Consider the following 25,928-nt stretch of genomic DNA (forward strand, 5'->3'; position numbering starts at 1 on the left):
GGTGACGTCACCGACATGTGATCAGTGGAGGGGGCGGGGCTCAGCAGTGGTGAGAGATGGTGGTGAAGGACCTGTGATGATGTCACCATCATGTGATCAGTGCTGGGGGCGGGGTTCAGCAGTGGAGAGGAGGTGGTGAAAGACCTGTGATGATGTCACTGTCATGTGATCAGTGAAGGGGCGGGGTCAGCTGTAGAGCAGAGATAAGAAGGAGGAAGAGCTGTAATTGTGGTCATGTGACATGTGAGGGATGATCCTTGTATGGAGAAAGCAGGGATCTCAAGTCTCCCGGAGGTTCAGGGAGTCTCCCGCTATTAGATAGCGGCTCCCTGACGCCCTGCATGTGAGACAATATATCCCGAAAGGTTCACTGATAGCAGAGCAGAGAGATGAGAGAAGTGACAGGACAGAGTTTACATTACAGGTTGAATTAACCCTTTAGGGTCAAATTGGCTTCTCAAGGAGATCTATATGTTAAAGGCATCCCTTCTTCTGTCTCATTCAGTAGCTCTAGAACTATTGAGAGAGATGGATTTTTTTTAAATACATTTACACATTTAACCCTCCATTTTAATTATATTATTTACCCCAGTGTTAAATTCACCCCCCCTGGATGCTTGTTTTTTTCCTACAGTGGGGTAGATAATTACACACAGGGTTTTAAAGAATAAACTTCCTGACTCAGACCAAGAGCCGACTCAGCGAGTCAGCAAGTGAATGGAAGCATCCGCGCATGCGCATTGTACAACCTAAGCTTCGGTTCACTTGTTTCATGTCAGCTCAGCGAATCAACCGAATAATGTGAAAGATCCGAACTTCCCATCTCTAGTTTACTCGCAGTAAACCTTTCCGACGACCTGTAGCAGTGTCCCCTTCTCGGCGCGTGCGCACAGTGCAAGAAGAAGCCGATGCCAGCAGTCCGCAACGGCGCATCAGGCTGAGCCTGTGCGGGATCTCAAAGCGGGAGGGGGGGAGGGAGAGGCGGCACTGAGGAGTAGAAGGCAGCGCTGGGCACGAATGGCGATGCGTGCGGCCGGGCACCATGCATCCACAGACCTCCCCTGCTTGGGCACCCTTAATTCAGTGATTGACAGGTTAGAAAAACCTGTTTTTCCGCAGAATAAAGCCACAAATAGCTTTTATAAGGCCACCTTAGAAATCAGAATGCTGCCACCCTGGACGTGAGCAGATGTTTAGCTCACAGGGCTTATAGGTGGTGACAGAATCCCTCTAATAATATACAGAAATAAGATAATTTGGGGCAGAGTAATGAGCCCCGTCCTCCGCACCATAGAGCAAAGTGTGCGGATACTGCAGATGTCTGGGAAATGTCATAAAGAGTTCGTAAAAGAAAAAAAAAAGAAAACCTCCCTGAAATGAGTTTTTACAGGTTGGGATGTCTGAGAAAGCATTTTCTGATTTTTTTCCCTACAGAACTGGAAAAATGCTGGGAGTTGTAGTTCTCGCCTCTGAAACCTACAATAACAGCCTAGAGTGTTACCTCTGAGATATCATATAACATTCTGTACTTTTCTCCTCTGATATATAACAGTCTGGACATTGTGAGAGTTGTAGTTCTCTCCTCCGGACATGCTGGGGGTTGTAGTTCTCTGATATAACAGTCTGTACAGAGCTGTGGTCACCTCTCTAGAGTCTCCTATGGACGACATAAAGACTGAGATGTAATTGTTCCCGGAATGCAGGTCTGAAGAGGAAGCCCCTGATGGAGAATTCAGGATAAACTGTTTCCTCCTCTGAGGAGGAGAAGAATAAAGAGGGGAATATTCATTCTAAGGAAAGAAAGTAACAAAGAGATTGTTCATGTCCGACCGGTTGGGGGACCAGGATGAGGACCAGGGGGTCTCCACCTATAGGGTTCTAGGGCCTTCAAAGTGGTTGAAGCTTTGAAAAAAAGCTATGATGGCCGAATGCAAACATCCTGGAAATGATCCAGTTCAGTCCGGATTCACAATACAGTCAGAGTCTCCAAAATGGCTACCCCGAAAAATCTGAAAGTTCCTTCATCACTTACATAGTGGGTTCCTCCATCTAGTGGATATAAAGCCTTGACAGAGTCAGTTGAGATGGCTGCATATTTTATAATTTCAGCTTAGGTCGTCCTACTCCTCAGTCAGGAACAAGGCCTTACAACTAAGTGGGTTCCTCCTCCTAAGGCTACACTCACACGACTGTATGTGTTTTGCGGTCCGCAAATTGCGGATCCGCAAAAAAAAAACTGATGACGTTCCATATGGCATCCGTTTTTTTGCAGAACCTATTGTAACAATGCCTATCCTTGTCCGCAAAACATACAATAATAGGACATGTTCTACGGAATGGACATACGGATAGTGTTTGCAGACCCTTTGAAATAAACGGGTCTGCATCCTATCCGCAAAAAAAACGGAACAGACATGGAAACAAAATACGTTTGTGTGAATGTAGCTATGATACGTTAGCTGTGATGCCAACTCCTAACACATGAGTTGTTGGAAAAATCTATGGCCTAGATTACGACAGGAAAGTTGCTCTCTGGTATGAGTCAAGTAGACTCATGGGTTCAGAGCTGGATAGGGTAATGGAGACCTTATCATATATAATATCATCATTACAGCAGTTCTTCAGGGTAAAGATATATCCTCCATAGGTAGAACATCTCCTTTGACGTTCGACAATACTGAGACAAGAGGATATAAAGCCTTGACAGAGTCAGTCCGGATGGCTGCATATTTTATAATCTCAGCAAAGGTGGTCGTAGCTCCTGAGTGAGGAGCCCATCTGTTCTGGATCTTCAGGCTGCTGGCCATTTATTTCAACACCTGTGCTGGGGAAAGTATCTTGGCAGCGGAGGGTTTTAGGCATCATGTAAGTAGTTGTAGCTTCTTGAGCCTTATGACATGTAGGCCTTCTATATAGAGAAGATATCCTAAGCCTGTGGAAACCTTAAACCAGAGGGGTTGAATATTTGGTGTACCCTGTCATTTCAAGCTTGTCAATCCTACAGATGGTAGAAACATTTCAGAGACGAGTGTTTTGTTTTCCAGCTGATCTGGATTCTGTTGACTAATAATGGCTCTGAACTAGGTTGAGAACTGCACCTAGAGGGGCATATAGTCATTGGGCTCTTGGAGTCCCTTGTGAAGTCTCTTTCCTCAAACCCGAAAGACTTAATGCTATAGAACAGTGGTCCCCAACCTTTTTTGCACCAAGGACCGGTTTCATGCAAGACAATTTTCCCAGGGACCAGTTGGGGGGAGGAGGGGGGGGAGGGCGGAGTTCTTGGGCGGGGCTTAGGGGGTGGGCGGGGTCGACTGATTCACACGCATAACAAAACACAAGGTGCATATTAAAATATATAACACTATATAAAATGACTATACAAACTGACTATGGTCTCTGCTGCACTGGTCTCTGCTGCACTGGTCTCTGCTGCACTGGTCTCTGCTGCACTGGTCTCTGCTGCACTGTACCGTATTTTTCGCCCTATAAGATGCACCTAGGTTTTAGAGGAGAACAATAAGAAAAAAATATTTTCCATTACACCTCAGGTCAGACCAGCAATCAGACCTCCAATGTTAATCAGACCTCAGATTAGACCCCCAATGGCTCAGATCAACCACCAAACCTTTAGCCATCTATCAGCCCCCAATGTCAGCCATACACCCCCCCCCCCAATGTAAGCCATAAACACCCCCCAATGTCAGCCATAAGCCCCCCATTAGCCCCTCATGTCAGCCATAAGCACCCCATTAGCCCCTCATGTCAGCCATAAGCCCCCCATGTCAGCCATAAGCCCCCCATTAGCCCCTCATGTCAGCCATAAGCCCCCCATTAGCCCTTCATGTCAGCCATAAGCCCCCATTAGCCCCTCATGTCAGCCATAAGCCCCCATTAGCCCTTCCTGTCAGCCAAAAGCCCCCCATTAGCCCTTCATGTCAGCCATAAGCCCCCCATTAGCCCCTCATATCAGCCATAAGCCCCCCATTAGCCCTTCATGTCAGCCATAAGCCCCCCATTAGCCCTTCATGTCAGCCATAAGCCCCCCATTAGCCCCTCATGTCAGCCATAAGCCCCCCATTAGCCCCTCATGTCAGCCATAAGCCCCCATTAGCCCTTCATGTCAGCCATAAGCCCCCCATTAGCCCTTCATGTCAGCCATAAGCCCCCCATTAGCCCTTCATGTCAGCCATAAGCCCCCCATTAGCCCTTCATGTCAGCCATTAGCCCCTCATGTCAGCCATAAGCCCCCATTAGCCCCTCATGTCAGCCATAAGCCCCTATTAGCTCCTCATATCAGCCATAAGCCCCCATTAGCCCTTCATGTCAGCCATAAGCCCCCCCATTAGCCCCTCATGTCAGCCATAAGCCCCCATTAGCCCTTCATGTCAGCCATAAGCCCCCCATTAGCCCTTCATGTCAGCCATAAGCCCCCCCATTAGCCCCTCATGTCAGCCATAAGCCCCCATTAGCCCTTCATGTCAGCCATAAGCCCCCCATTAGCCCCTCATGTCAGCCATAAGCCCCCATTAGCCCTTCATGTCAGCCATAAGCCCCCCATTAGCCCTTCATGTCAGCCATAAGCCCCCCCATTAGCCCCTCATGTCAGCCATAAGCCCCCATTAGCCCTTCATGTCAGCCATAAGCCCCCCATTAGCCCCTCATGTCAGCCATAAGCCCCCCATTAGCCAGAGAGACCTCACGCTGTGCGCAGACATGCACAGCCGATAGCCGAGCCGAGGACCAGGAAGCGGTGAGTACAGATCCTTCACCGCTCCCTGGTCCTTCTGTACTAATGAAGCGCTTCCATAATGGAAGCGCTTCATTAGTACAGAGTTAAAGACTGCCCTGATCGCCGCGGCCCGGCTAACAATCCTCCACGGCCCGGTTGGGGACCGCTGCTATAGAAGATTGTGTCTGACTCACCCCACAGACTTGAGGAAACAGTCAGTGTAAGAGCAGACATAAGCAGGGTGGAACCAAATCAGAAACCCTTCTTAAAGAAGTGGGAAAGATCATGACATGGACAGAAGCCTGACCCATCTGTCTGTACTTGAGGCTCCTTCAACATTGTTGCCGACCAACAGTCAAGGTCTAGCCTTTCCAGGAGAATGGTCTCTGAAATCCATAGATTTTCAAACAAATTGCTCAGTGGAATCAGGTTCAGTGCCAAGATGGAAACATTCCTTTCCCTTTATTAGGCGGACAATCCCTTGGCAGAAGATACCTTGTTCATTCCTTGGAGGTTCAGGCTGGTCTACATGTTTCCTCCAGTTTCCATGATAATTAAGGTATTGATGAAAATCAGGCTAGACCAGACAACAGTACAGCTATCATACTGTTCTGGCCAGAGAGGCCATGGTTCCCAACATGCAAATGAGTCAAGGTTGTTACTGAGACATCCCCCAGTGTAGATCCTTGATATGTAGTGCACTCAACTCTGCCAATATCTGGAAAGATTGAGCCTGACAGCCTGAAGGTTGCTAGCCACGATTTCTATCTAGACGCCTCTCTGATGTAGTCATGAAGATTCTACCACACTTTGGGCCTCAATCTACTAAAATATCATTTTTCCTAACTCATTCAGTTGACTCAAGAGTATAACTTGGAGACTTTCCCCACTGCAGTTTGTGTGTGTCTAGGACACTGAACTCTGCCAAGACCTGAAGAGGTTCAGTTTGACAGCCTGAAGTTTGACCAGCCTCTTTAACTATCTTGAAGCCTCTTTGATTAAATCATGAAGACCTTTGCCACACTCTGGTTTGTAATTCATGAAAAGTTCATTTTGATCCCAACTCATTCAAACGAGACAAGGGTGTATCTGAAGACTTCCCCCAGTGCAAATTGTGTGTGTCTAGAGCACTCAGCTCTGCCAGAACCTGTGGAGACTCACCGTACAGCCACTATATCAACCTAATGGTTTCTAAGACATAGTCCAGAAGACCTTGTCATAGGGCTTACACAAGGATCAAGTGAATCTATTCAACTTGAATTCAATTAAGGGGTGGATAGTTCTAAACCACAGATTATCAGCCTCTTAGGCTTCCTGCAAGACAAATTTGGAAAAGGCCTTAGAGTATCAACTAGTGAAAAGGCTGAATACCACATGTGCTCGAGTGCAATGCTACGCAGCCAATAAACGTGCAGGTGAGTACTGCCCTTCACTGTATTGCTGTAGCCATGTTGGTTACTGGCATTACAGTGATTGGCTGGCCGGAAGGCGTCATCAGGTGGTATATAGCACCCGATGACACGTGTTCTGCTCAGTGTTAGTCAGGGAGAGCTGTGCTGAGGAAGGAAAAAATAGTGTAGGGAGTGACATTTATATATTTTTCCAATAGAAAAACTTGTCAGAGACCCAAATGTCCTTTTAAGGGCTATTGTGTGTGGCAGCAATATCTATTATTAGCGCATCCTGCGCTAAATAGAATGCAATAGTTAGGCCGCTGCAGACAGCAGACATTATCTGCGCTACATCTCCTGTGTAACGTGTGCGTATCCCAAAAATATCTGTGACATCCAGTGTACTTTTTCCGTGGACGTTTCCTCATCCCAAATACCTGTGACACTCCCTATAATTTTATGTTAGCCACTGCTGACGTTAGTGACACTATCTGTGGTATTTGTCCTGTGTAACGTTTCCACATCCCAAATACCTGTGACCTTCCCTGTAATTTTATATTAGCCGCTGCTGACATCAGCGATATTATCTGTGGTATTTGTCCTGTGTAACGTTTCCACATCCCAAATACCTGTGACCTTCCCTGTAATTTTATATTAGCCGCTGCTGACATCAGCGATATTATCTGTGGTATTTGTCCTGTGTAACGTTTCCACAGGGAATGTCACAGGTATTTGGGATGTGGAAATGTCACACAGGAGATTTACCGCAGATAATGTCAATGCTGTCACCAGCGGCTAATAAAAAATTTCAGGGAATGTCACAGGTATTTGGATACCTGTGACATTCCCTGTAATTTTTTATTAGTTGCTGGTGACTGCATTGACATTATCTGCGGTATATCTCCTGTGTGACGTTTCCACATCCCAAATACCTGTGACATTCCCTGTAATTTTTTATTAGCCTCTGGTGACATCAGCGACATTATCTGTGATATTTCTCCTGTGTAACATTTCCACATCCCAAATACCTATGAAAATCCCTCTCTCGAAGTCAGACCAGTGCGACCAGGTGGTCGGTTGGATTGCAGCAGATAATGTTTCCTGTCGGTTAAGCACCGCCCTGTCTTCCACCAAGACCAGTCTCAGTAGCCAAGAGTCTGGTCAACACAATCATCACCCTGATCCTCCTTTCTCCCACCATGGAGAGTCTTGCCAAACAAGTGATCCCACACTCGGATATTCCAAGGAGCTGTTTTCAGCGCCATTCCTTCATTTGGGCCTCTTGACAAGCCCGTTTGAAGAGGGACATATGATCTTGTGCCCTGATTACCAAACTCTTGAGCATCCACAGTCACAAGAAGATGGCGGTGGGGAACTGCAATTAGTGTCTCAAGAGGTTGATGATGAGGATGAGACACAGTTGTCAATAAGTGAGGTTGTTGTTAGGTAAACAAGTCAGGAGGATGAGCAGAGTGAGGAAGTGGAAGAAGAGGTGGTGGACGATGAAGTCACTGACCCAACCTGGGAAGATGGAAAGCCAAGCGAGGACAGCAGTACAGAGGGGGGAGGGATCCGCAGCTCCGCAACAGGCTGGAAGAGTCAGTGGGGTGGCAAAAGGGAGAAGGCGGGCCTCACCAAACAGGTCCGTAACTGTTCCCCGGAGCACACCCTTGTGGAAATCTCTAATGAAAAGGGGTAGGTGTTCCACGGTCTGGCGCTTTTTTCAGGAAAGTGCGGTCGACAAAAAAATTGTAATTTGCAACCTGTGCCATACAAAATGAGCAGGGGCGTGAACACTAGCACCCTCACCACCACCAGCAAGATCCGCCACATGGCATCAAAGTACCGTAATAGGTGGGCCGAAAGCCTGGGTCCACAATCTGTGTCTGCGGGTCACACCACTGCCTTCTCTTCCCCTGTATTACGCACTGCTGGCCAATCCCCTGTCGAAGGCACAGGCCTGGATGCCTCCCGCCCTGCACCTGGACCATCGCAAGCACCATCAGCGACCACATCCACTTCCGTGTCCCAGCGCAGTGTACAAATGTCCTTACCCCAGGCTTTTGAACGCAAGCGCAAATACCCAGCCACCCACCCACAGGCCATAGCACTAAATGTGCAACTTTCCAAATTACTGGCCCTGGAAATGTTGCCATTTAGGCTTGTGGACACTGAGGCCTTCCGCAGCCTGATGTCGGCGGTCCCTCAATACACAGTCCACAGCCGCCACTATTTTTCACGATGTGCTGAACCTGCCTTACACCAGCATGTGTCCCGTAACATCACCAGTACCCTGACCAACGCACTTACTGGGAAGGTCCACTTAACCACTGACATATGGACAAGTGCTTTCCCTGACAGCACACTGGGTGAAGGTTCCATCAGGGTTTTCGCCACCACCTATGTTAGTAGCTCTAACCCCCAATTCTCCTCCTCCGTCTCCTCCTCCACTTCCACCTCTGAATTATCCTCTTGAAGCACCAGTCAGCCATCAGTCGGTAGCGGAAAGTAGTGTAGCACTGCAGTGGGGAAGCGTCAACAGGCTGTGCTTAAGCTGGTCTGCTTAGGTGGCAAACAGCACACCGCCGCAGAGCTGTTGCAGGGGATAAGAGACCAGACTGAGCTGTGGCTCTCGCTACTCAACCTAGAACCAGGCATAGTTGTGTCTGATGGTGGCGGCTTTGGAGCTTGCCAAGCTCACACACATTCCATGCCTAGCACACGTCTTCAACTTAGTGGTTCAGCGGTTTCTCAAAACCTACCCCAATTTGCCTGAGCTACTGGTGAAAGTGCTCCGCGTGTGTGCCCATTTCTGCAAGTCATCAACAGCTTCCGCCGGTCTGTCAATGCTGCAGCAGTGCTTAGAATTGTCAGCTCACCAACTGTTATGTGATGTGAGCATGCGCTGGAACTCAACGTTCCACATGTTGGCCAGGCTTTGTGAGCAGCAGATGGCAGTAGTGGAATACCAGTTGCAACATGGTCAGCACCTTTCCAGTCAGCTTCCGCTATTCACAAGCGAGGAGTGGGCATGGATGTCTGACCTCTGTGAGGTTTTAAGAAACTTTGAGGAATCAACACAGATGGTGAGCGGCGATAACGCTATTATCAGCGCACCATCCCACTTCTGTGTCTACTCAAACACTCGCTGCTCACAATTAAGGCCGACACTTTGCATGTGGAAGAGGTGGAAATAGGGGAAGACATTACACAGGGTGATAGCCAGACCACCCTCAGTTCGTCTTCTCAGCGCAAATTGGATGATGATGAGGAGCAGGAGACGGTTGCCTCTGCTACAGAGGGTAGTACCCATGGAAGTTTAATTCCATCTGTTCAGCGTGGATGGGCAGAAGAGGAGGAAGAGGATGAGGAGATTGAAAGTCATCCTCCTGATGACGACAGTGAAGTCTTGCCTGTTGGGACTCTGGCACACATAGCTGACTTTATGTTAGGCTGCCTTTCCCGTGACCCACCGATTACTGGTTGTTCACCTTTCTCGACCCCCGCTACAAAGAGAACTTCTCATCTCTCATTCCTGTGGTAGAGAGGACGAGCAAAATGGTGCAATACCAGAAGGTCCTTGTGGAAAAATTGCTCTAAAAATTTTCGGCTGGCAACACTGGCGGCAGAGTACGTAGTTCCTTTGGCAGCCGAGGTGGGGAACACACAGCAGTTCCAACAGAGGCAGGGCAACACTCTCCAAAGCCTTGGACAGTTTCATGACACCCCACCAGCATCCTGTCACTACAGAGGGTAGGGATAAGTGCTGCCCTAAACGCCACCCCCATCTTTGCCCCTGCCTACTACATCCTAACTGACGGCATACAACTTGGCGACAGTCCCTTGCTTAGATACGCACAGGGGCCTAAGAAGGTAAGAGGAATACTGTAACAGAGTCAGGCAAGCCAAAGTCAAAGCCAGGAGGTCACGCAGGTACACAGGGAGCAATACAATAACGAGGTCAAAACACAATCCGGAGTCAGAAGCCAAGAGGTCACGTCAAATCCAAGGAGGTCACAAGGTCGAGGTCAAACAGTGCCGAGGTCAAAACACACAGAGTACACGATATAAACAATCCTGGTGAGGGTAGCAAGACCAATCACAGGCAACCTGTTGCCAGCAAGCTGCCTGTTTAAATGACCCCTACAGGTGAGTCACGTGACGTGGCCAGCGTCACATGACTCTGATTGCTCACAGCTGAGCACCGATTCATTAATATCGGCACTCAGATCCCCTGCTGCTCGTTGTCTAGGGGACGGAGGACGCCGGCCACGCTGAGCAGGCGTGCACGGCCGGGTCCTCCCTGCCCCCTGGTCCCCATGGAGATGAAGACACCGACCGCGTCCTCGCTCCGCTGTATGCGCGGGGTGCCGGTGGCGCTGCGAACAAAGAGTGCGCCGCCGCTACCCGCGACACACCCTCACCCTGATGCGCGGCCTAGTGTCACAAGGAGGGAAAAATTCTGGAACATGGTGAAGGAGTACGTAGCAGACCGTGTCAGCATCCTCAGTGATCCCTCTGTGCCTTACAACTATAGGGGGTCTGAGCTGGACACGTGGCACGACTTGGCGCTCTACGCCTTGGAGGTGCTGGCCTGCCCTGCCGCCAGCGTTCTGTCAGAGCGTGTATTTAGTGCTGCTGGGGGCATAATAACTGATAAGCGCATCCGCCTGTCAACTGAAAATGCTGACTGGTTGACTTATAAAAATGAACAAGGCCTGGATTGTCCCTAACTTCTCTACTCCACCAGAGGAAAGCGGCTGAACATAAAGACACTTTAAATGTGTTTTTTATAATGTACTGAATACACTGTATTCCCATGCACCCCTTCCACCACAAAAAAGGGTATATGGTTCAATCTTACTTTTTTCATCCTCCTCCTCTTCCATCATATCAACATGCTTATTAGTCTGCCCTTTCTTAATGTTATAGAGGGTCAACTCACCTGCAGGCCCTTGCATATAATGTTTTAGAGGGTCAGCTCACCAGCAGGCCCTCACCTACAATCTTTTACAGGGTCAGCTCACCAGCAGGCCCTCACCTACAATCTTTTACAGGGTCAGCTCACCAGCAGGCCCTCGCATGTAATGTTTTAGAGGGTCAGCTCACCTGCAGGCCCTCACCTACAATCTTTTAGTGGGCAAGCTCACCTGCTGGCCCTCGCATTTAATGTTTTAGAGGGTCATCTCACCTGCAGGCCCTCGCATATAATGTTTTAGACGGTCAGCTCACCAGCAGGCCCTCACCTACAATCTTTTAGAGGGTCAGCTCACATGCAGGCCCTCGCATATAATGTTTTTGAGGGTCAGTTCACCAGCAGGCCCTCAACCATGTTTTACAGGGTCAGCTCACCAGCAGGCACTCGCCCATAATTTTTTCAATGGTCAGCTCAGCAGCCGGCACTCACCCATAATTTTTTCGATGCTCAGATCAGCAGCAGGCCCTCGCCCCTAATGTTTTAGAGAGTCAGCTCTGCAGCAGACCCTCACCCCTAATGTTTTAGAAGGTCAGGTTAGCAGCACGCCCTCGCCCGTAATGTTTTAGAGAGTCACCAGCAGGCCATCAATCATAATTTTTCAAAGGTGTATAATGCCCTCCTTTATATGTAATAAAGGGTGCATTGGAGTGCTGGTTCCTTGTAATTTTTGGCAGCCCTTTCACTTAGTGCATAGGCTTTATGAGTGTAGGATTCCCACTACCTTTACAATTGTACCACAATGTGAATGAGGCCTCCTTTATGTGATATACAGGTTGTATCTGAGGGCCTCTTCCGTGTAATTTTTGGCAGCACTTGCACTTTATATACAAGTAAATATACAGGAAAGAATGTTTCCTAACAATTTTTCCTCTAAAATCGATTTTTATCTTCGGTTTGGTGCGTATTATTGTCAGTCTGTAAAAGTGGCATACTACTCGGGGAACATCGCTCCCAGCAGCGACCTGGGAGTCCAAGATGCATCCAGACATCCTCCCCATGATGTTTCCGGACCATTTCAGTGGTGTTTCCATCAATTTCTGACCTTTTCCTATGAACCAGACACCCTCCCCTCTTCAGAGCAGGGGGTGCTTGGTTTAATGCTCGGGTTCTCCCATTGACTTCCATTGTGCTTGGGTGCTCAGTAGAGCACCCGAGCATCCCGAGGTGTTCGACCCGAACAATCGAGCTCGGCCAACACTAGCATAAACCTAAAAAGTCTGAATTTTGCCCATTCTGCAAGTTTTTCTGTCACGGACGTTTCCGCGACAGGTGCCAGGAGATCAGTGAGACTGGCAACACGTGGTTTGATCTGACAGGTTTCCTTGTGGATCAATTGGTGTCTGTGTTGTTTCTGGTAATAGCCACACCCCTTGCCTCAGGTGTTGCTTATGTGGTCATTTAACCTTCCCTATTTAGTCTTGCTTCTCCCACTAGGTGGTGCGGTTTATAGCTACAGTTTTGTTGTGGATTGCTGGTGTGTGTCTCTCGGCTGAGCTCCTGGTGCTTCCATTACCACTTGAAGTTAAGTGTTTGCTTCCCCTTTTGTATTTTGTGTGATGCATTTCACTGTCATTTGTATTTAGGCCTCAGACTCCTGTTCGTCCTTCCTGTTGGAGGAACAGGTTGTCTCAGTCCTGAAACTATTACCAGGGTCCTGCAGGGTGTGTTAGGGCTTTAGGTTCCTGTGCATGAACTCACCTACCCTTGTGGTCTGTTCATACTGGTAGTTAGTCAGGACTTTGATTCGGGTCTTTCTAGGAGGTATCCAGCAACTTTCCTTAGTTTTCAGGCCTTATTCCTGCACCCCTTTCCCTCCTACGCTCGGTGTGGCATTTCCCTCCACACCCAAGAGTGACATTATAAACCGCCAAACCATCATTTTTTTTTTTACTTGTGTCAGTGCAGCCATGGATCCTATTGCTTGTGGCATAGGTACCTGCTTTTGTCTCTATCCTTGCCTGTATTCTGTTACGCCTGTTCTTGCCTGCTCTATGTACTGCTGGTACCTTTTTGGTACCTTCTGGTTTGCCGGTTCCTGCCGCCACTGACTGGTTTATGCTCTGGAGTAACCCCTGACAACTACCTGCGGCCAAGCCTACCCTCACCATCTGGGGCACTAGTGAAGTCCCCTCCAGAGTAGTGCTAGTCAGTGGCGCAGTGGGTCCTTACCCACTGATCCGTGCAGTACATTGGGATCTCCTCGTTTTGTCTTGTTCTTGTTACCATGAATAAAGTTCAGTTTTTTTGTATCCTGTCTCGCCTGATGTCTCGGAGGTTCCTCGTGGGATCCCTGGCATGTTACACTCATCTATGATGACCCGGATCGGATCTCCCTGGCTGAGACAAAGTTACGTGGCCTTCGTCAGGGAGATCGTTCTGCTGAGCTCTATTGCTCTGAATTTAGGAGGTGGGCTACGGATACTGAGTGGAACGATCTGGCTCTCCGTAGTCTGTTCTGTCACGGATTATCAGAGAGGCTGAAGGACGCTTTGGCCTTTAATGAGAATCCTGAGTCCTTGGAGGCTGCTATGTCTCTAGCTGTACACATTGATAGATGCCTGAGAGAGAGATCTAGGGGCCCCCACTCTTAGGACACACTATCATATAACGTATCGTTTTCCTCTGACACTTTGGGTGAAGATACTCCTGGGTTTATGTCGGAAGACGAACCCATGCAATTAGGGGGAGCTACTCCTGGGGCTGCTTTCAAACGTATTAGTCGTAAGAAGGGAGTGTGCATTTCCTGGGAACAAAAGGGACATTTTATCGATGTATGTCCATGCCTTCAGCGTCAAAAACAAAATAAAAAGGGGACGTGTAATCCCATCTTACTCTTGTAAGGGTGATATCAAGGACGCTGCCGTAACAACGTGCCAGGAGAAGGGGGAGACTGGCAACACGTGGTTTGATCTGACAGGTTTCCTTGAGGATCAATAGGTGTTTGTGTTGTTGCTGGTAATGGCCACTCCCCTTGCCTCAGGTTTTGCTTATGTGGTCATTATACCTTCCCTATTTATTTCTGCTTCTCCCACCATGCTGTGCGGTTTATACCTTCAGTTCCTGGACTTTCGGCAAGCTGGTAGTTGGATCTTGGTTGAGCTCCTGGTGCTTCCATTTGCTCCTTTGAAGCTAAGTCTTCCCTTTCTCCTTTTGTATTTTGTTTGGTTCTGTGTGTTGCTATTCCCTGTTGTTTGTCAGTAGGCCTGAGGGAGACTCCTGTTTGTCATACCCTTTGGAGGAACAGGAAGACTCATTCCTGACACTAGCTCAAGGGTCCTATAGGGTGAGATAGGACTCTAGGTATCCGGTGTATGAACTTGTCTACCATCGGGGCCTGTTCATACTGGTAGTCAGTCAGGACTCGAGTTAGGGTTTTCTCTAGGAGGTGTCCATCTTCCCTCCCTAGTTTCCAGGCCTTTTTCCTGTATCCAGTAGCGTACCACCAATAGCGGCAGACCACGCAACTGCTATGGGGCCCATTGCAGAGGGGGGGCCCAGAGTACATGTAGGGCCCCACCCCCTATAATGTCTGCAGTTATTTATGTATTATACCGCTGTGTAAGGCCTTGTTTCCCCTCTTCTTAGGCCCCCCTTCCCCACTTTGTGCACATACCAGCACTGATGTCTCTGCCAGCACTGCAGCCAGGCTAGCGTTCGCGCTATTCTTTCTGCTGGGCGCTGCACTGGACAATCAGCATTTATCAGGTTAAGCTCCTGCTGCTGATTGGCTAATGCATCGCTCGCACCAGCAGACAGAACTGAGCGAGCGGGACCTGGCAGTGACTCGCTCACGTGCTGCCTGCTTCAGCCTGCCACCACACTCCAGCAGCCCCCAGGAGTCCTGCTGCAGCAGCAAGCAGAGTTCCTGGGGGGGCACACTGTGTTCTGTATGTAACTTATAAGGCTTATCAGGTTGAGGAAAGTGTGCTCCACTCTTCCCCCACCCCATGAACTCTGCTTGCTGTCGATGCTTATATAGAGGACAGTGTGCCCATGAACTGTGGGATTGAGGGCTGGGGCACACTAAGAATCAGCAGCAAAAAACGTTCAGATGTGGGGGGACGGGCTATGTTAGGCTTCAGCAAAGTGGGCACAGGCAGGAGGAGCGATGTGTATGTGGGCCCCTGCCCGGCACTCGCTCAGCTGCGCTCGCATACGTATTGCACCGTGCCAACTCTGCTAAAGCCTGACATAGCCCATCTACGCCCGGCTTTACCAAAGCAGACAGGCAGGAGCAGTGATGTCCTTCTCCCATATCAGCACTGTCATATCAGCGGTGTTTCAGAGTACGGATTAGAAATCGCTATTCGCACCTGAATTTAGCATCTATTTCTCATACAGAAAATGTCATTTTAAAGCAATTACAAAAGGGGCTAATAAACTTTATTAAAAAATTTTTATTTTTTACTCCCAGCCCTCCCAAAGCCGTAACTTTTTAATTTTTCTATTCACTTAGCCATATGAGGGCTTGTTTTTTCCAGGACAAGATGCACTTTCTAATGGCACCGTATACGTTTTATAAATTGTGGTGGGAAGCGGAGAAAAAATTCCAAATGAGATGGAATTAGAAAATAAAAACATTCCACCACAGTTTTTTTTTTTTACCCCATTTCCTATGCGGTTAAACTGACCTGTTACTTTTATTTTCCGGGTCAGTACGATTATAGCGATACCACATATGTATAGTTTTTCTTGCGTTTTAATACAAAAATAATAAAATGAAAACTTTTTTTTTCTTTTCATAGCAATATTCTGACCCCTCTAACTGTTTTGTAGTTAGGTGTATTGAGCTATGTGAGGGCTCATTTTTTTCCAGGCCTTACGGTTTCATTAGGTTATTTATACATTTTATTTCTTTATTTATTGGCAAACGGGGGGGGGGGGGGATGGAAGGGGAGGAGCCAGGGCAGGTAGTGTGATGGTCTAGGGGTGGGTAGTGGGGGGAGTTAGGGGGCTTAATTCAGATTCCTGCTATGGGGCCCAATGATTTCTATGAATGCTCCTGCCTGTATCTGCGGTACGCCAGACCTGCAGGGTAATGCGAATGTGAGGTCACGGTCAATGGCAAGCGAGGGTTACTCACAGTTAGGTATGGAAACCCTGGGCAGGCATACTGCAGTGAAGGAGAGGCTGGCACAAAAGTCCTCTGGGGCACACTCTGTTTTTAGGGACCAGGCCTGGTGGTGGTTGAGGTGCCCTGGTTGTTGCAGGTGTTTTATGTGCCTGGGGCAAGGTCCCTTTTGATGTACGTGACGCCAGTGCCGGTAACGGTGGCACACCGGTGGAAGGTCTTAATAAGCAAGGAACACAGATGGAAGGGTGAACCAAACTTTCCTTTACTGTAATAAATTCCACTTTGTACAGTTAGATGGCAACTCAGTTCCACATGTCAAGTGCACTTCCCAAGCAGTTTACACAATTATGGCAGGTATATGGTGGTTAGGCAAGTTACACAGAGGGGAAACTTCCACATGCGCAGAATCAGGCTGTACAGACTCCTCGGAGATTAGTGTACACTGTCCCTTTCGGACTCCTGTCTGGCTTTAATCCCAAGGCCCAGATACCTTACTGTAGGCTTTTATCCTTGGTAAATAATCCTCCTTAGGTGCTCATTCTTGCTCCATACCTCTAGTCTCTCTGCCCTTCAGCTTACTTGTATTAGCTGGACATGTTGGCTCTGCTGGACTTTGTGGGAACTACAGGGTTGCTTCCAGGAGGTACCCTCTTCCCCTGGGATAGATCTTCTGAGCTAACCATGGCTCTGTGGATCAGGAGGTAGACTAGGATCCCTCTACTAGTCTCCTGGTGGCAACTAGAAGCCTGGGCTGTCTAGTTGCATGTCAGGAGAAGGCTCTGGCTTGTGCCTTCTGACTTGTCTTTGCAGACTCCTGACCTTCAACTCCCTTCCCTGTCTGGGGCCTGAATACTTATACTAGGGGTACCCTAGCTCCCTCTAGCGTCTGGGATGACTAACTACAGGGCCTAGGCCTGATAATGCCTATAACAGGGAAACATTGCACAATACAAAAACAATACTTTAAAATTTACATAAAATATTCACAATAGAAAATGACACTTCTGTCCCTAGTGAAGAGAAGTCACGCACACCCCAATTGACCCTCGTGTAGTGCCCACGCTTAGTCCGTGAGGCCACTACATATCCCCCCTCCCCCCATTTTTTTTGCTTGTTTCAGTACAGCCATGGATCCTCTTGCTGCACTGGCCGGACAGCTGCAGGGGCTGTCTTTGGAGGAAGCTAACCTCCGCACGATCCAGAGACCACAGGCTGCTGGTCCTAGTGGTGGTTACTAGGCCTGTCCCCAACCTAAAGTTGCCCTCCCGGATAGATTTTTTGGGGGAAGTGATAACTTCATTTTGTTCAGGGAGGAGTGCAAATTGTATGTTAGGCCACGTCCACACTCATCTGGGGATGAGATTCAGAGAGGTGGTGTGGTTATTTCATTGCTTAAAGGGGACACTCAGTCTTTTATCTGGTAGATGAATTTTACAAAGCCATAGGTCTCATCTATGATGACCTGGATCGTAAGATCATAATGAGGTGGCGGACGGTCTCCTGAGGGATCTCCTCCCAGACCTGGACTAAAGCATCTGCCAACTCCTGGACAGTCTGTGGTGCAACGTGACGTTGGTGGATAGAGCGAGACGTGATGTCCTTGATGTGCTCAATTGGATTCAGGTCTGGGGAATGGACGGGCCAGTCCATAGCATCAATGCCTTCGTCTTGCAGGAACTGCTGACACACTCTAGCCACATGAGGTCTAGCATTGTCTTGCATTAGGAGGAACCCAGGGCCAACCGCACCAGCATATGGTCTCACAAGGGGTCTGAGGATCTCATCTCGGTACCTAATGGCAGTCAGGCTACCTCTGGTGAGCACATGGAGGGCTGTGCGGCCCTCCAAAGAAATGCCACCCCGCACCATTACTGACCCAATGCCAAACCGGTCATGCTGGAGGATGTTGCAGGCAACAGAACGTTCTCCACGGCGTCTCCAGACTCTGTCACATCTGTCACATGTGCTCAGTGTGAACCTGCTTTCATCTGTGAAGAGCACAGGGCGCCAGTGGCGAATTTGTCAATATTGGTGTTCTCTGGCAAATGCCAAACGTCCTGCACGGTGTTGGGCTGTAAGCACAACCCCCACCTGTGGACGTCGGGCCCTCATATCACCCTCATGGAGTCTGTTTCTGACCGTTTGAGCAGACACATGCACATTTGTGGCCTGCTGGAGGTCATTTTGCAGGGCTCTGGCAGTGCTCCTCCTGTTCCTCCTTGCACAAAGGCGGAGGTAGCGGTCCTGCTGCTGGGTTGTTGCCCTCCTACGGCCTCCTCCACGTCTCCTGATGTACTGGCCTGTCTCCTGGTAGCGCCTCCATGCTCTGGACACTACGCTGACAGACACAGCAAACCTTCTTGCCACAGCTCGCATTGATGTGCCATCCTGGATAAGCCGCACTACCTGAGCCACTTGTGTGGGTTGTAGACTCCGTCTCATGCTACCACTAGAGTGAAAGCACCGCCAGCATTCAAAAGTGACCAAAAAATCTGCCAGGAAGCATAGGAACTGAGAAGTGGTCTGTGGTCACCACCTGCAGAACCACTCCTTTATTGGGGGTGTCTTGCTAATTGCCTATAATTTCCACCTGTTGTCTGTCCCATTTGCACAACAGCATGTGAAATTGATTGTCACTCAGTGTTGCTTCCTAAGTGGACAGTTTGATTCACAGAAGTGTGATTGACTTGGAGTTACATTGTGTTGTTTAGGTGTTGCCTTTATCTTTTTGAGCAGTGTATATCAGAGGAGAGAACTACAACTCTCACAATGTCCAGACTGTTATATATCAGAGGAGAAGAGTACAGAATGTTATATGATATCTCAGAGGTAACACTCCAGGCTGTTATTGTAGGTTTCAGAGGCGAGAACTACAACTCCCAGCATTTTTCCAGCTCTGTAGGAAAGAAATAATAAAATGCTTTCTCCATACAAGGATCATCCCTGGGGGGAACTAACTCTCCTTAGGGAGAGAGCACCTTAATCAGTGTGAGGAGACTTATAGGCCATACATGCTCCTCTGGAATTCTGGGAGGGAAGGGATGCAAATGAGCTCTTAACAAGCTCCGCCTCTGATGCCACCAGATGTGAGGCAGCGATCCTATAAGTCAATGTTCAGCTCTTAAAATAGGCCTTGAGACATGACTTGGATATTGGCCTCTCTGCTCTGCACTGATGAGGGGCAATCACCCCGAAACAGCCGTCTGCAGATGAGGTGCTGGCTTATTTAATATCCAAGTCATGTCTCAAGGCTTATTTTAAGAGCTGAACATTGACTTATAGCAGGCATGCTCAACCTGCGGCCATCCAGCTGTTGCAAAACTACAACTCCCAGCATGCCCGAACAGCCTACAGCTAGTATACAGCAGGGCATTGTGGGAGTTGTAGTTTTACAACAGCTGAAGGGCCGCAGGTTGAGCATGCCTGACTTATAGGATAGCTGCCTTACATCTGGTGGCATCAGAGGCGGAGCTTGTAAAGAGCTCATTTGCATCCCTTCCCTCCCAGGATCATCCCTCACATGTCCACAATTACAGATCCTCCTCCTTCTTATCTACTCTGTACAGCTGACCCCGCCCCCTTCACTGATCACATGATGGTGACATCATCACAGGTCCTTCACCACCTCCTCTCTCCACTGCCGAGCCCCACCCCCTACATTAATCAAATGACAGTGACATCATCACAGGTCCTTCACCACCTCTTTTCCTTCCCACTGCTGAGCCCTGCCCCCATGATGGTGACATCACCCCAGGTCCTTCAGCTCTGGCAGTGCAGCAGATACTGGGCAGGTCCTGGTCGGTAGTCAGGGCTCTTGTTCTCTCTGGTATCAGCCATTCCTCCAGCCTGCAGGTAAGATGAGCTGTGAGGAGACAGTGTGGTGGAGAGCTCAGACATGTCACCTCTGGAGATTCTCCTCCATTACACACAAGGAATCCTTCTCTGCTCCTCAGCTTAGTATGATGGGGGGAGGAGTAGTGGGGAGAGTGGGGGTTGTCATCATTCGCTGGCCCCTGACTGTCCTGGTGAGGGGCCCCTGCCTCCAGGAGGAGAATGAATGGAGCGGGGGCCCGGCCTGAGCTCAGCTCTCTCCAGTCTCTTCTCTAGGAGTTCTGGACACAGCTGAGCACAGCCCAGAGGTGGGACCTGCATCTACCAGACATTTATCTCCTGTGGAGCCACCAGAGATCTCCATGTTGGGGCCCCTGGAATCCATGTGGTGGGGGCTCTGAGAAGCGGGGCCCCTCCAGGCTCAGGAAGTGCGGTTCTGGAGGTGACATCTGGTCTTGTCCCCTGGATGATTTCCTCTCCTCTTCTCATAAAGGCGCCTGCAGTACTAGAAGCCTCCAGCTCCTCCAGTTCTCTCCTCTTCTCCTGAATGACCACCAAGGATGGACAGGAAGGAGATCAGCAGAAGAATATTAGACCTCACCTTGGAGATCATCTCCCTGCTGAGCGGAGAGGTAAACTTCTCTAGATTTCTCTCCTCTGTATTGTATTCTGTAACAAGTCAGACATCGGGAAGGAGAATCCATCATAGGAAGTGATAGGAAGAGTCCAGGGTCCTGTAGAACGGCCTCCAGACCTTCCAAGTGATGGAGAACCTGAAGATCAGCCCCCAGTATGGTGAGTGATGTGTCATGTGACCAGTGACCAATAGTCATGTTGTAGGAGCCATGAGGAGGTAAGTAGGCACGTTGTACCAGGAGGAGAGGGCCGGAGGAGAGCACATGGCCCCTGAAGGGTTTATTCCCTAAGTGTCTCTCTCCATCCACAGGAGTACACAATAGTGAAGAAGACATCGGGGGACTGTGTGACTCCCATCATCCATCTCCAGGAGTCAGGAGGGCGGAGCAGGACCCCTCCCCCCATCACAGAGCCTCCCCCTCACCCCCTGATACATGAGCAGAAGATCCTAGAGCTCACCCACAAGATGATGGAGCTGCTGACTGGAGAGGTGACACTGCTGGGAATGCTGGGAAATTCTCCAGTAACAGCACTGGAGGGGTCTGGGTGATGACGGTGTCATTGTGTTGTCAGGTTCCTATAAGGTGTCAGGACGTCACTGTCTATTTCTCCATGGAGGAGTGGGAGTATATAGAAGGACACAAGGATCTGTACAAGGAGGCCATGATGGAGGAGCACCAGCCTCTTATATCACAAGGTAAGAGCCGTCATGTGCAGTGTATACACGTGTGTGCAGTGACATGTAATGGAGGAGCACCAGCCTCTTATATCACAGGGTAAGAGCCGTCATGTGCAGTGTATACACGTGTGTGCAGTGACATGTAATGGAGGAGCACCAGCCTCTTATATCACAAGGTAAGAGCCGTCATGTGCAGTGTATACACGTGTGTGCAGTGACATGTAATGGAGGAGCACCAGCCTCTTATATCACAGGGTAAGACCCGTCATGTGCAGTTATACACGTGAGTGCAGTGACATGTAATGGAGGAGCACCAGCCTCTTATATCACAAGGTAAGAGCCGTCATGTGCAGTGTATACATGTGTGTGCAGTGACATGTAATGGAGGAGCACCAGCCTCTTATATCACAAGGTAAGAGCCGTCATGTGCAGTGTGTACACGTGTGTTCAGTGACATGTAATGGAGGAGCACCAGCCTCTTATATCACAAGGTAAGAGCCGTCATGTGCAGTGTATACACGTGTGTGCAGTGACATGTAATGGAGGAGCACCAGCCTCTTATATCACAAGGTAAGAGCCGTCATGTGCAGTGTATACACGTGTGTGCAGTGACATGTAATGGAGGAGCACCAGCCTCTTATATCACAAGGTAAGAGCCGTCATGTGCAGTGTATACACGTGTGTGCAGTGACATGTAATGGAGGAGCACCAGCCTCTTATATCACAAGGTAAGAGCCGTCATGTGCAGTGTATACACGTGTGTGCAGTGACATGTAATGGAGGAGCACCAGCCTCTTATATCACAGGGTAAGAGCCGTCATGTGCAGTGTATACACGTGTGTGCAGTGACATGTAATGGAGGAGCACCAGCCTCTTATATCACAGGGTAAGAGCCGTCATGTGCAGTGTATACACGTGTGTGCAGTGACATGTAATGGAGGAGCACCAGCCTCTTATATCACAAGGTAAGAGCCGTCATGTGCAGTGTATACACGTGTGTGTAGTGACATGTAATGGAGGAGCACCAGCCTCTTATATCACAGGGTAAGAGCCGTCATGTGCAGTGTATACACGTGTGTGCAGTGACATGTAATGGAGGAGCACCAGCCTCTTATATCACAAGGTAAGAGCCGTCATGTGCAGTGTATACACGTGTGTGCAGTGACATGTAATGGAGGAGCACCAGCCTCTTATATCACAGGGTAAGACCCGTCATGTGCAGTGTATACACGTGTGTGCAGTGATATGTAATGGAGGAGCACCAGCCTCTTATATCACAAGGTAAGAGCCGTCATGTGCAGTGTATACACGTGTGTGCAGTGACATGTAATGGAGGAGCACCAGCCTCTTATATCACAGGGTAAGAGCCGTCATGTGCAGTGTATACACGTGTGTGCAGTGACATGTAATGGAGGAGCACCAGCCTCTTATATCACAAGGTAAGATCCTTCATGTGCAGTGTATACACGTGTGTGCAGTGACATGTAATGGAGGAGCACCAGCCTCTTATAGCGGATCCTTTTCCATTCAGAATGCATTAGGTTAAAACCGATCCGTTTTGGGCTGCTTGGTAAAGCCCATGACGGATCTCACAAACAGAAAGCCAAAATGCTAGTGTGAAAGTAGCCTAAGTCGTTGGTGTCTCAATAAAATGTGAAAAAAATTGTATTAAAATTCTTGTCTGACATCGGCTTTAAATTGCTGAATGTGATCCTGTTGTCCATCACTTCAGCGATTATCTGCTCATCCCCTTCAGACTGAACGTGTGACTTCTAGCAGTAATTGCATCTCCCAGAATGTTCTAGCTGCATTAGAGCGTGTTCACACATGGCACATTTATTGTAGACATTTCCATGTATTGGGTTGTTTCTGCAGCAGGTGCATGGATTATTACAAGCCACATTCAGGGCAGCGGGACAGTCACAGAAATGTCTGCAGCTGATCTGCTATGTGTGAACTTGCTGGTAGATAACCAGTGACTGATTTGTGCTGCTCTTATAATCTGTCCAAAAAAGGGGGATTTTAAGCTTCCACATACAGACACAACAGGCAGGTTCTGCAGGGGCGGGGCTTACGATGCTCCATTGTGACAGAAAAGCCAACCACTAAGTGGTATAGAGGTAGACAGACTTGTGTAGCTGTGCAGCAGATCTGTCCTCCAGCCCAAGCTCCTGTGATAAATGTGGAGCATCTCTAGATTTACTCTGTACGTTTTAAACAGGATTAGTAAATCTGCCCAGTTGTTTACCCAATGGTTGCAGGGTGTCCAGACCATGAGGCAGCAAAGCAGCTCCAACCCATGATGTCCCCCCAACAGCTACAAACCATGATGCCCCCCTTCATCAGCTCCAATCCATGATGTTCCCTCCACCAGCCCCAAATCATGATGGTCCCCTTCACCAGCTCCAAACCACGATGTTCCCTCCACCAGCCCCAAATAATGATGCCCCCCTTCACCAGCTCCAAACCATGATGTCCCCCCCACCAGCTACAAATCATGATGCCCCCCTTCACCAGCTCCAACCATGATGCTCCTTGTTTCATTCAAATGATGTCTAGTTGCTGTTGAAAGGCAAAATGTGTTGGCAGAGAGCAGGGCTCGTTTCCAGACATGGTCAGGCTTTTCAATTTTTTTGTTATGTTAAGTCATTATTTACTGTATGTAATAAAAGTCATGACCTGGTGTAAACCAGAATCCTGGACTTTGTCAGGAAGTTATAGAAGCTTTGTAAGGCTGGGATCACAAGTGCAGTTTTTTTGGCCAAAGTCAAGAATGGATTCCAAATGAATGAACACTTCTCCTTCCTGCTGGATCGACTTCCAGCCTAATTGGAATGTTATGAGTTTGTCTACTCTGTAGTTTGCAAAAAAAAAAAACAACTTTAAAACAAATTTTCATTTTTATCTTAACAGAAAATCCCAGTAAGAAATGTGAAAATGTCATGTTACCACTAGATGAAGATATCATGCAGCGCTCTTCAGGAGAAAACCTCATTGCCCTCAATGTACATCCAGGACTTCACAGTACAGATCTGTCATATAATCCTCCTAATTATGAGGAACCTTCTCCTGAGCAATCACAGATTATTACTGCAAGAACAAGTCAGAAAAGGATTAAAAGGTTTAATTTTGGTAAAGAATCCACAAACCACTCAGGACTTTCTACAAACCGAAGACGTCACAAAGGAGAGAAAATGTATTCATGTTCAGAATGTAGGAAATGTTTCACACGGAAATCACATCTTGTTATACATGAGAGAAGTCACACAGGAGAGAAGCTATATTCGTGTTCAGAATGTGGGAAATGTTTTACACAGAAATCAAATCTTGTTACCCATCAGAGATGTCACACAGGAGAGAAAGCATATACATGTTCAGAATGTGGGAAATGTTTTAGACACAAATCACATCTTGTTAAACATGAGATAATTCACACTGGGGAAAAGCCGTATTCATGTTCAGAATGTGGGAAATATTTCACACGCAAATCAAATCTTGTCACACATGAGAGAAGTCACACAGGAGAGAAATCATATACATGTTCAGAATGTGGAAAATGTTTTACAGATAAATCAAATCTTGTTACACATGAGAGAATTCACACTGGGGAAAAGCCGTATTCATGTTCAGAATGTGGTAAATGTTTTACAGCGAAATCAAATCTTGTTAAACATGAGAGAATTCACACTGGGGAAAAGCCATATTCATGTTCAGAATGTGGGAAATGTTTTACAGAGAAACCACATCTTGTTATACATGAGAGAAAACACACAGGAGTGAAACCATATTCATGTTCAGAATGTGGGAAATGTTTTACAGATAAATCAGATCTTGTTAAACATGAGAGATGTCACACAGGAGAGAAGCCATATTCATGTTCAGAATGTGGGAAATTTTTTACACAGAAATCAAATCTTGTTAAACACCAGAAATTTCATACAGGAGAGAAACCGTATTCATGTTCAGAATGTGGGAAATGTTTTACAGATAAATCAGATCTTGTTAAACATGAGAGATGTCACACAGGAGAGAAGCCATATTCGTGTTTAGAATGTGGGAAACTTTTTTCAGATAAATCAAATCTTCTAAAACATAATAAGAATCACACATGAGAGAAGCATAATTCAGAATGAGAAAAATGTTTTTGTTTCTAAATCCATAATTAGGGGTCATTAGTGAAGTCACACAAGAGAGAAGCCATATGGCCACAATATAACGAAACAATATATCACTTGGTCATAGACAATGTTTTCATTTCAGGTTGTATATTTGGATATAAAAGCTTAATTGATGTCACATAACGGCTTCTATAAAACATCTGATAAATCCTCTTTAGGAAGACATATATTCTGTTCATGACATATATTTTAATCCTTACAGCTAACCCTTTCAGCCCCGGAGGGTTTTTTCACATTTTAATTTTTTACTCCCTGTCTTTCCAGGACTTTTTTATTTTTATGTTAACATAGCCGTATGAGAGCTTGTTTTTGTGGGACGAGTTGCATTTTCTAACTCCACCATTTAATATTGCAAACAGTGTAGGGGGAGATGTAAAAAAAATTCCATGTGGGGGGAAATTGTAAAAATAACGCAGTTACGCAACAGTTTTA

The 25,928-nt window shown here is 47.8% G+C and overlaps 1 protein-coding gene across 1 annotated transcript in view; it reads left to right on the forward strand.

The window, feature by feature from the left end:
* The window catches only part of LOC120992034 (zinc finger protein 84-like), a 124,544-nt gene extending 98,940 nt beyond the window's left edge, over positions 1 to 25,604 (forward strand). Inside the window, exon 2 of the mRNA XM_040420794.1 lies at positions 24,559 to 25,604. Within this exon, the coding sequence (XP_040276728.1) occupies positions 24,559 to 25,430 (872 nt within the window). The 3' untranslated portion in view covers positions 25,431 to 25,604. The remainder of the gene's footprint in view (positions 1 to 24,558) is intronic.
* The last annotated feature ends 324 nt before the right edge of the window (positions 25,605 to 25,928 follow it).

Source organism: Bufo bufo, chromosome 2 (assembly GCF_905171765.1).
Source record: "Bufo bufo chromosome 2, aBufBuf1.1, whole genome shotgun sequence".
Classification (NCBI taxonomy): domain Eukaryota; kingdom Metazoa; phylum Chordata; class Amphibia; order Anura; family Bufonidae; genus Bufo; species Bufo bufo.